Source organism: Vigna angularis, chromosome 1, assembly GCF_016808095.1.
Source record: "Vigna angularis cultivar LongXiaoDou No.4 chromosome 1, ASM1680809v1, whole genome shotgun sequence".
NCBI lineage: Eukaryota > Viridiplantae > Streptophyta > Magnoliopsida > Fabales > Fabaceae > Vigna > Vigna angularis.
The window spans coordinates 2,229,433-2,241,279 of record NC_068970.1 but is presented as its reverse complement, the minus strand read 5'-3'; the positions used below and the strand labels follow the sequence as shown (position 1 = coordinate 2,241,279).

The 11,847-nt window shown below is 31.7% G+C and overlaps 1 protein-coding gene across 1 annotated transcript; it reads left to right on the top strand.

Annotated features, from left to right (window-relative positions):
* Nucleotides 1-2,775: 2,775 nt before the first annotated feature.
* On the top strand, nucleotides 2,776-10,108 carry LOC108346100 (cullin-1). The gene is made up of 19 exons (XM_017585084.2): nucleotides 2,776-3,312; nucleotides 3,429-3,528; nucleotides 4,963-5,148; nucleotides 5,328-5,375; nucleotides 5,454-5,657; nucleotides 5,756-5,833; nucleotides 5,946-6,035; nucleotides 6,121-6,201; nucleotides 6,418-6,480; nucleotides 6,803-6,838; nucleotides 6,918-7,004; nucleotides 7,080-7,229; nucleotides 7,330-7,385; nucleotides 8,448-8,568; nucleotides 8,668-8,829; nucleotides 8,943-9,086; nucleotides 9,227-9,445; nucleotides 9,532-9,699; nucleotides 9,785-10,108. The coding sequence occupies exons 1-19, from the start codon at nucleotides 3,173-3,175 to the stop codon at nucleotides 9,884-9,886; spliced, it is 2,235 nt and encodes a 744-aa protein (XP_017440573.1). The 5' UTR covers nucleotides 2,776-3,172; the 3' UTR covers nucleotides 9,887-10,108.
* Nucleotides 10,109-11,847: the final 1,739 nt, after the last annotated feature.

The following is an 11,847-nucleotide window of genomic DNA, read 5'->3' as shown; positions in this document are numbered from 1 at the left end:
TAATCACTATAAAATTAAACCAGCCAATCAACTCCTTCTAATATTTAGGAATTACCGGTCAATTTCTTGAACTATCAGGTTTTAATGATAAAGTCACGTACAAATATAATATATTTAGATTAGTCTCTTATATCTCCAAGTTAATATATTCACTTTCTAAATAAATTCATCTTAGATATTAATATAAACTATGACATCTCAAATTATAATATTTATTAATTATTTTTCATCATGAAAAAATATTTTAAAAAATAAAATAAAAATATACAAAGTATGATCGACCATACCAAATTTATGATAATTTTTTTATGAAAAAAATATAAATAAGTAGATGGAGGTTAAATGTTAAATTAAATATGGTGTTTTATAGGAATGAAAACTAAATGACACCATTTATTTGTGCAATAACTTTTTTCACAAAAAAAGAGAGCATTTTTTAAAAGTACACAAAAATGTAAACATCGACGCTAAAAGACTATTAGAACTATTTGTTGATCCGAAAAATCATTACAAACTAAAGAAGAATCACTTATAGAGGAAGTGTTACATTTAGAGAGGATAACTGAAAAGATACTACACCAATGAGATATGAGTCAAATCACACAAGAACTTATCTTCATTTTTAATTCAAAACCTTAAGTTTTTTTTTTTATCTATATGAAACTTAAACTCACATTAGATTTTCAACAAAACAGCATGAATATAAGTTTATATCTTTAAAAAATAAAAAATCATCCACGTATTCATTACAATTTCTTCTAAAAATACTAGAGCGGTCAAAACGGGTAACCCGGCCTGACCCGACCCGATCCACCACGGGTTAGTCACTTAGTGAGCCAACCCAACCCGGCTCATTTATTAGCGAGCCGAAAAAATTCGAACCTGACCCAACCCACCACGGGTTGGTGGGTTAAACGGGTTGGTTCATTGGTTCACTTAATTAACTTTTTTTTCACCCTCTTCTTCTCATATTCTTATAATATGTTACTTTGATTGATCAAATTGAAACAATAATAATTGGACCAATTGATATAAAAGAAAATGAAACAAAAAAAATATATTGTTATATATATTCTAAGTTTGTCAATTTAGTTTAATGAGACATACACAACCGTTTGACCAAGAAACTACGTATAACCGTTAACAAAAATATATAGCACAAGATAAAACTGTCATGCTTGTAGATAGGTCTAAAAACAAGATAAAACAAATGATATATTCCTGAATTATCCAATCTATAATATTATCCATCTATTAAATTGGAGTCCTGAATGGATAAATCCACAGTATTATGCTCTCTTGAAGCATCTTCTTCTTCTTTATCTCCATCTATAATATTATCCAATCTATAATCTTAGAGTTTTATTTGCCGAGGGAAACTTTTGGAAAGACAGCAGCGCGAAAGACTCTATTGCTAAGTAAAGGTTGTGCATTTTGAATAATTAATTTAATTAATTTGATTTCAATAAAAAAATATAGGATTTGAATAATTAATTTAATTTAATTAAAAAAAATAGGTGGATTGGTGAGCCAATCCGACCCACTACGGGTTCAACCCGTGTGAGTCGGGTTCTTAGTAAGCCGGGTCAAAATTAACTCGCATAAAAAATTTTGTATTTTTTTTCAACCCAACCGGCTCAAACCCGTGGTGAACCAGGTTGACTCACGGATTTCAACCCATTTTGACGACACTAAACAATACCAACACAAATATAAAATGATATTACGTCTCTTATATAAATTTAAAGACTCATTAATAATGAGTTACCATTTTATTTATTTTTTTAATTGTTCTAATTGTAAAGTAAAGAAACTGTTAAATTGAATTGTGAGTTTGCTCATTAATGAGTCATTAATATTAAATTAATGAATTATCATCTTATTTAATTTTTAATTGTAACGTAAACAAACTATTAAATTTAGTTGAGTTTGATTTTTATAATTGAATACAATAATATGCAATAATATTTATAAATTTATATCTCAATATTAAGTCCATTGTATAATTTTAATGACTAACTAATATTAATATAAATTTAATGACTCATTAACATTAAATTTAATGAAATACTTATTAAGTTCAAAAAAATATTTTCTTAACTATACGTATACTATACTGGCTTTTTTATTTATTTTTCTATATCCTTACAAAAAATATTTTCTTAACTACAGGTATACTATACTAGTTTTCTCAAAAGTGATATTTATATAAATTAATGGTTCATTAATATTAAATTAAATCTCCTTAATGAAATATTTATCAAGTTCAACAAAAATTCATTTTCTTCATTATACGTATACTAATTTCTTTATTTATTTTTCTAAATCCCTTAAAAGAATTTACCACTTTGACAACCTATATGTTAACAAATAACACAATCTTAACGAAATGAGATTTAAATAACATAATAAATATTATAATCTAAACAGCAAAAGCAATAATAATTATGCTTTTGATATAGAAAAAAAAATTAGATCAATTAGGTGGTAGAAGTTGGACAAAATCATAAGATATCTAAAAATATTTATATAGTCGAGCAACAAGATTATGATAAAAATAATTATGTTAATAATGAAAGTGGAGAAAAAAAAACCTAGTATGTTTTGAAACGATGAACAGAATAAGTTGATATAATGAATGATCTAATCCCATTAAGTTGATAAATACTATAAATGAAAAATAGAGTAGAATTAAAATAGGGTGTTATTTATGAATAAACCATAAATCATTACTAAAGAACAAGAGGGATTCTTATTTAAATAATAGACCCGACACCGAAAGAGCAATTTTTGGTCGAGAAGGATTTTTTTGAAGGGGGAGAGGGGTCGTGTGTTCCCTTTCCTTTTCCCATCAATGCTTCTGCCTTCTTCTTCTTCTTCCTCCCTCCTTGCGACCCTTCCTTTTCCCCTCTTCTCCTTCTCCAACCGTTTCTAGGGTTCGCTTTTCTATTTCGCTCTCTCTCCTTAATCAACCTCTCTCTCTCGCTCTCAATCTCCCACCCCGATCGCCACCGCTTTTCTTTTCCGCATTTCGAATCCGTTTCGTTCCGCAAATACTTCCTCCCTTTGCGGCGATTGATTTCTCTCATCCACCTCCGTACCTATCAATTTCAATTAGCGACTGCCACTATTTGACGTACGAGTGCAGATTCCGCTGGTTTTGTTTGGCATCATGTCGATGAGTGAGCGGAAGACTATCGACCTCGAACAGGGATGGGATTTCATGCAGAAGGGCATCACCAAACTCAAGAACATCCTGGAAGGCCTGCCCGAGACTCAATTCAGCTCTGAGGACTACATGATGCTTTATACGTATTCGTCTTTGCACTGTTTCTTTGTTTTGTTTTTGGTTGTTTGAGATTTTTTTTTTTAAATTTGTATATATATTTTCTTATCTGAGCACTGTATTTTCTTGATTCGTATTGCAGGACCATTTACAATATGTGTACTCAGAAGCCTCCTCATGACTACTCCCAACAACTTTATGACAAGTATAGGGAGTCTTTTGAAGAGTACATTGTATCGACGGTTAGTGACACTCTCATTTGATTTTGGGTTCATTGATAGGCTTTCTGGTGTATTATTTGGTTATTATCCGTTCTTGCTTACAAGTTTAATACAATTAGGAGTGTCATATCCATTCGCGTTTACTTTTTGGGAGTGATATTGGTATATGTTGCTTAAAATCCACTAAACTGTTTTCGTACATTTATGGGACTTCGATGCATTTATTTTCTTTTTCGAAAGTTTATTGTCCAGTTCTTATAGAAGTTGCGGTTGTCCCAAATTTTTTGAAGCAAGTATAAAATGTGGTTTGATCACCCATTGAATCATGTTTTTGGAACATTTTATCCTAAATGCAACCAGCAAATTGTAGAAATGAGTAAATATAGGACACGTGATGACTGAAGCATGACTGGGTGATAAATCTTTGTTATTGCAACTCCACCGACCATGCATCCAGTTTTTGGTGGTAAAGGACGTGCGGTGCAGGCAGTCAAAACACAGATCGCTTATCGTAGTCAGACAATGAAGCAGCATTTGCTGAGGTTATCCTGCTCAGAAAAGACTCCTTTGGTGGTCAAGCTTCGTTAGGATGTTTTATAGATATGCAGTTCATTGGAAAGGGAATAATAAAGTTAGAGTTAAAAGGGTTGGAATGAAGAAAAAAGTTGCCTTTGTCATTTTTATCTGTTTAATATGGGAAGAAAATTGAAGGTAAGGGCCTGAAATTTTAGAATTTTAACCAGCGTACTCCATAGTAGCCAGTTGTCTGTTATAGTGCCGATATAGCAGTGTTACAGCTGTGAGGTGCTTTGTGGAAGCCTGTTGTAGCTTGCTGTTGCACCTAGGGATGCAACAAATTATGGCTGCTGTTGCATCAGAGGCTAAGACCCCTTTTTTGACCCCTGGAATGATACTGTTTGGGGGAGGGATCTCGGGATTTGTCTCCTTTTTGTTTGATCAAAACACAAACCACATTTTCCTCTTTGGAAGTTTGAAGGCTGAATAAATAATGCTCAACTCGCATTTGTCTCTTTTCTCTTCAATGCAGACATCCTTGACCTGGAGCCATCAGTTGCATTTCGGGCTACCTTTGAATGGGAATAAATAGTGAAAGGAAAGCTGTTCTTACCCTTTACTTAAAATAACAGCAAAGCTAGCATCCCAAATCTACCCTATTTACTTATATATTAAAAACAAAGCCATTACCCACCGTCAAATTATTTACTTCTCTCAAGACCAATTATGCTTAGTGTAAAATTGATTTTGAGAATCCAAAATGTTACTCAAACAGGTGGTTGTGCAACTTCATCTTTGTACCAGAAAATTGGATTTCTTGGTTATCGAACCAGGCTATTATCTACATGTCAATTATAAAATACTTGTATTTTTTGATTTTATTCAAGAAATGTACTTGTTATTTATTTTGTCAGTTGTCTTGTTTTCCTTTTGGTCCAGGTATTGCCTTCTTTGAGAGAGAAGCATGACGAATTTATGTTGAGAGAACTTGTGAAGAGATGGGCAAACCATAAAATTATGGTTCGATGGCTTTCTCGGTTCTTTCACTATTTGGATCGCTACTTTATTGCTCGGAGATCACTTCCGCCCCTTAATGAAGTTGGACTAACTTGCTTCCGTGATTTGGTAATGCAACTAATGATGTTGCAATAAACATTTCTGCTGCACTAGTTCTTACAATTAACTAGTCTTGTACATGTTATAAAAAAGACATGCATGCTAGTGCAGATTAGATGTCTTTCCTATTATTTTCGTTTCATTTAATGCAACTTCATCAAAATAAATTTGAGTTTTATCATTTGCAGGTTTACAAGGAAGTAAACGGGAAAGTTAGAGATGCAGTTATTTCACTTGTATGTTTTTCTTCCTATGTATGCTAGATTTTCTGTGATTATAAATTTTAGATCAATAAAGTATTTTTGCTTATGAAGATTGATCAAGAACGTGAGGGAGAACAGATTGATAGAGCTCTATTAAAGAATGTACTAGACATATTTGTTGAAATTGGAATGGGACAAATGGATCACTATGAGAATGATTTTGAAACTGCCATGCTCAAAGACACTTCTGCTTATTATTCTCGAAAGGCTTCAAACTGGATCCTTGAAGATTCTTGTCCTGATTATATGCTCAAGGTGTTGTTTCCTGTTTATGCTAACTGTAACTTGGTTTCTTAATTTACATTACTTTTTGGCCTTTATATGATCTTTTGGTGTTATGTTTTTTATTGCAGGCTGAGGAGTGCTTAAAACGGGAGAAAGATAGGGTTGCACATTACTTGCACTCTAGTAGTGAACCAAAGTTATTAGAGGTCTGTTCTTGAGGATTTTTTTTTAATGATTACAATGTTTCCTTTCGTCTCATTTTATAGTTTCTGAAGTTTTTGTGTTTTCTTTTGCTCTTCTGGAAATTTCTTTGTTTAGAAAGTTCAACATGAACTGTTATCTGTGTATGCAAACCAACTCCTTGAGAAAGAGCACTCTGGATGTCATGCTTTACTTAGAGACGACAAGGTACTTATGAAACTTTATGTTCTTATATGTACACTTTTTTTTAACCAAGAGTATATAGTGTTCTCATGTTTCCTTTAATGCTCAGGTTGAAGACTTGTCAAGAATGTTCAGGCTATTCTCTAAAATACCTCGAGGCTTGGATCCTGTTTCCAGTATATTTAAGCTGGTTGGTCATGTTGAACCTATCTTTGTGCTTTTATGCCAATTTTGGGCTCTCTTGTTCTCCTTTCTTTCTTGCTCTCTTGCTTATCTTTCTCTTTCCCTTTTCTCAGCATGTTGGTCATGTTGAACCTATCTTTGCGCTTTTATGCCAATTTTTGGCTCTCTTGTTCTCCTTTCTTTCTTGCTCTCTTGCTTATCATTCTCTTTCCCTTTTTGTCAGCATGTTACCACTGAAGGTATGGCATTGGTGAAGCAGGCTGAAGATGCAGCTAGCAACAAAAAGGTCTATTCCGCAGTTTTGCTTATTTCTGGCTGAGGTTTAATTTCTTGATCGCAGCAATTGAGGAGAGAGATTACTGTGCACTATCATTCTGAGTTTTCAATCTACAATCTCAGTATAGATCCATTGAAATTTCTGTTCGAAATTGTTAATGGGGGGTTTTGGACAAGATTTTGAAGTTGCTTTCTGACTAAATGATTTATTAATAGCTTCGTTTACTTGTATTTTCTTACTGTTCTAGTTGTGACTGATGTCATACTTTTTGGGGCAATCTATTTTGTTTCTAACCTAGTTATTTTGTCCTTTTAAATGAAAATACGTACAGGCAGAAAAAAAGGATATTGTTGGTCTTCAAGAGCAGGTGATAAAAAATAGATTTATTAATTTTACTACTTTTTTTTTTTCAAGTTGTGAAAATTTAAATTAGTTTCTTGCTTCAGGTTTTTGTTCGGAAAGTGATTGAGCTGCATGACAAGTACCTGGCATATGTGAATGATTGTTTCCAGAATCACACTCTTTTTCACAAGGTTTTGAATAGAAGTGCCTTTAATTATGTTGGATTGGTATGTGTACTTGCTGATCTGAATGTTTTAATCATATAGGCTCTTAAAGAGGCTTTTGAGGTCTTCTGCAACAAAGGTGTTGCTGGAAGTTCAAGTGCAGAACTGCTTGCCTCCTTCTGTGATAACATTCTTAAGAAAGGAGGAAGTGAAAAATTAAGTGATGAAGCAATTGAAGAGACTCTAGAAAAGGTCAGTGTTATTCTTGATGTTCCACTTTTACTTCTGTAAATAAGCAAGATACATGTAGTCCTGACTTTTGAAATTGCGATTTGTTTTGGTCTATCTGCAGGTGGTGAAGCTGCTTGCATATATCAGTGACAAAGACTTGTTTGCTGAATTCTATAGGTAATATATTAATGAGAAGATAATTGTTTTTTTATAATGATTGTTAGGTTGGATATCTTTGTCAAAAAGGGATTATATTGCGTGGCTGGTGCTTCAATCTTTACCTTCCAACGACTATCTCCAGTGTTTATATATTCATTTCATAACTGTATCATAAAAATTGCTTCCACTCTTTCTTGGTTGTCTGGCAATTAAATGTGCTCTGTTGTATGTAGAATTTGTTTTCCTTACATCTAGAGATACAATACCACCAATATTTGGCCTTCATTATTTGGGAATTAGTCCTTGAAATAAGACCAAAGCCCTCTATTATAAAATGGCTAGGAGTCAAGCCTTGTCATACTCTTGTTCTAGTTTAATCTCGGCATAGTCCACCTTTTAGGCCCAAAATGCCCTTGCTTAAGCTGTGACATGTTTCGAGATGTAAAACTAATACTGGTCTTTACGTAGCACTTTAAGCTTTAGGGAGAAGTGGTACTTTATTTCATGTTTACTAAAGTGTATTTTTGAAAAGACCTAAAAGTTGAGATGAGTAGGCATCTGAATTGAAATTGATCGGGGTGAAGATTTGAAGAGACAAAGTGGAGTGCAGCTATTTAAGAACGAAACTTATATTAGTTTTATATTTACTCATGTCTCTAGACTATTTTTTTTTATCAATTTATCTGAACACTTTACAACATAATGAGAAATTAGGAATTTTCTGGACTAAGATTCTAGAAAATGTCTGACCTTTTCTCTACAATTAATGGTAGAAGTCTAAACATATCCTATGTTCTTTTGTAATGTGTAACATTATTTTAGGTAAGAACAATTCTCATTGGAGTGTCTAGTGATCTATCAGGATTTATGGTGCCATTGTTAAACTTTTTGCTTACATGATTGCTTCCTAATATTGTTTGACATATTTACCTTAAAGAAATTTTTCTGCAGTTTTCAGGTCTAATTTAAAGCTCTTTTCTTGTTGATATGTCATATATCTGAATGTCTGAATTCCCTTTTGTTTATGTTAGATTTTTGAAAAATAATATTAATACTGGGCTTTTGCTTTGTTGCTTTCAGGAAGAAGCTTGCTCGAAGACTTCTCTTTGACAAGAGTGCCAATGATGATCACGAGAGAAGTATTTTGACAAAATTGAAGCAACAATGTGGTGGACAGTTTACCTCAAAGATGGAAGGAATGGTCAGCCTTTTTCTATTCTTTGTAAACATAAGCTGAAACACTATGATGAACTTTTTTGGATGGTTGACGAAAATTTAAATGCTTTCCCTCTCTTACCAGGTTACGGATTTGACATTGGCAAAGGAGAATCAAACGAGTTTTGAGGAGTATTTAAGCAATAATCCGAATGCAGACCCTGGTATAGACTTGACAGTTACGGTTCTGACTACTGGCTTCTGGCCTAGTTACAAATCTTTTGATCTCAATCTTCCTGCAGAAATGGTAATCTGGATCTTGATATAAAGCATCTGGTGCTCAGTTTTTTATTCTACATTACCGATACTTTATAGAATTTGGTTATAATTAATAACTATCTCTTTATTCCTTTTTTTTAGATTAGGTGTGTTGAAGTTTTCAAAGAATTTTATCAAACTAAAACAAAGCACAGAAAACTTACATGGATATATTCCTTGGGAACCTGTAATATAAGTGGGAAATTTGAGCCAAAAACCGTGGAGCTGATTGTTACAACCTACCAGGTAATATTACTTACCTGCTTTATTTATCTGTAATTATATAAATATTATGCCTTTTCACTTGTTCATTTTCAAATTGTGACGTCCATCGAATCTTGGATATTTTCAACTGACCCAATTTCTCTTTGTCGCTTTTTTAATAGGCTTCAGCATTGCTGCTTTTTAACTTGTCAGATAGACTGAGTTACTCAGAGATAATGACTCAATTAAACTTATCGGACGATGATGTTATTAGACTGCTTCATTCGTTGTCGTGTGCCAAGTACAAGATTCTCATCAAGGAGCCAAATACAAAAACAATATCATCCACTGATTATTTTGAATTTAATTCTAAATTTACTGACAAAATGAGAAGAATCAAGGTATAATTTTATTTAAAATGTGTTTTAATCTTGACCTTTTTTCTATTTATGAACTTTAGGGAGGAATTGACAAATTCTGTATGCAGATTCCTCTCCCTCCTGTGGATGAGAAGAAGAAAGTAATTGAGGATGTTGATAAGGACAGAAGATATGCTATCGATGCCTCAATTGTGCGTATTATGAAGAGTCGGAAAGTTTTGGGCTACCAACAATTAGTCGTGGAGTGTGTTGAACAGTTGGGTCGCATGTTTAAGGTATATATGTAGCCATTCTCCAAACATAATATTATGTTTTTCTCTCAAATCCTGATTTTTTTAACATTTGGATTTCATTGTGCAGCCTGACGTCAAGGCTATTAAAAAGCGGATAGAAGATTTGATTTCTCGAGACTATTTGGAAAGAGACAAAGATAATGCTAACATGTTCAAGTACTTGGCTTGACGTGGTCTAAATGATTTTGCAAATGAAGTGGTTTCTGCGAAATGAAAATGCTTGAACTTCTGCAAATGAAATGAGTTTTATTTTTAAAGTTTCCTTGAAGGGGGAGCTGCGTGCTTGTATATTTTGCGTCCATGTCCAGGTATGGACAACTCCTGTAGATGTGTGATCATGTTGGGAAATTGTAATCAATTCCATAATCCAGCTCTCTGACACTTTCACCATATTTTTGGCTTCTGATTGCTGCAATTCCTTCTCAACATATTTTGATGCCGTCTGCTATTTGCTCCCCAAAAATTGTTAGCGCTCCAGGGAAATTATATTTTTTATCAGCTTAGAAAAATTATCAGGTGAATGGGTACGCCTTTTAAATCTAAACCCAATAGCTATGGTTTCTTACATTATTTGTCTATGACAATATTCCAGTGACATTTACTACATTTTTGTAGTGTCTATGATATTTTATATCTGTTTGAAAATCAAATTATCCCTATGATTCTAAAGATCATTAGTGATGTATATGTCTTATTTATGAATCTTTATGATTTTATATCATTGTTGTTCATCATTCCTTCAAATGCAATTATGAATCTTGGCATTCAAAAACATGAAAGCAACTTTTGTTGCCAGTTTTAAGCTTTTATGGATACTTTGGTGTGAAGTTTTTAATTTTAAATTTATGTTTTTTGTGTAAGGGACGTCGAAACCAGAATAATTTTCATCTTCCATGTTTTTAAATAAATTATGTGTGAAATATATTATAATTTAATAATATATTGAAAAATAATAGATAACAAGGATCTTAAAAAATAAGAAACTTTATAAATGAACTATATTTTTAAGTATATTTAATCATAAGTTTTCTACAATTTTCTTTAAATCTATAATTTACATATTGCACAGTTGAAATCTTTTATATAAACTATATGTTTTGTTATTTTTTTAAACTGTTTAGTGTACTTGATTTAAATATGCATTTTTTTTTCAATCTAAATTGAATTTTAGTAATTATTATTAAAAAGGTATACATTATTGAAAATAATTTTATATTTAAAATATAATTTCTATATTCGATTATGATTTTAGAAATTTTAATTTTATAAAAGTAAATATTTATCTCTTTAGTCTTAAAACTAAGAATAAAACACTGTTACTTAGATTTGATTTATTTTCAGATTCTTTTATTCTTCTTTTTTTTCAATATCTTCACTTGCTCCTTTATTCATATGTCCTTCCCTTCTCTCCTCCAATCTCCACAGTATGTTTTTCCACTTTCCTTTCTCTTTTGTCGGAGTCATGTCAAACTTAACCACTGTGTCGAAAGATAACAGACCAAAATCGCAATGACTTAATGGTTCATGTGAGAATGTGGCATATTAAATCAAAATATTTATTTTACATTATGAGATGTTTAATTTTAAAAATTAATTTTACATTTTAAATTATATAACTTAGAATATAAAAATAAAATTTATTGGGTTTTGAATGATATAACTCAGGAAATCTACTAATAACATAATTTAGAACTTAAATTAAAAACAGAAAAAACTGTAGTCGGTAAATTATGGGGTGTAGTATGAAATTTAGGGATGTAGCTTTCAAAGGCGAGGTTGGATCTAATTTGGATTAAGTTGAATTATATTCTTCACATCAAAATTTTAATCCATTTCAACATTTGAGATTGTTATTTGTATTTTTATGTTATTTTTAGTGCATTATATAAGACTGTTTTGTAGTCGCTTTACGTGTGAAGAAATATGACACACATCTATTATTATTATTATTATTATTATTATTATTATTATTATTATTATTATTATTATTATAATAGTTAAAAGTAGAAAGTAAGTATAAAATGAATAATTTTTATAATTTTATTATAAGTTGGTAGCTTTTTTAGTGATAGTCATTAGCTTTAAAAATCATTTTCAAAATTAAAAAGGAAAAATAATAAAATTATTTAT

What these genes read in the sequence shown, in the direction of transcription:
- LOC108346100 (XM_017585084.2), top strand. Translation starts at nt 3,173, where the DNA reads ATGTCGATGAGTGAGCGGAAGACTATCGACCTCGAACAGGGATGGGAT. An exon ending in GACTACATGATGCTTTATAC is followed by an intron (nt 3,313 to 3,428) that starts GTATTCGTCTTT and finishes TTCGTATTGCAG; the next exon opens with GACCATTTACAATATGTGTA. An exon ending in CTTTACTTAGAGACGACAAG is followed by an intron (nt 6,036 to 6,120) that starts GTACTTATGAAA and finishes TTTAATGCTCAG; the next exon opens with GTTGAAGACTTGTCAAGAAT.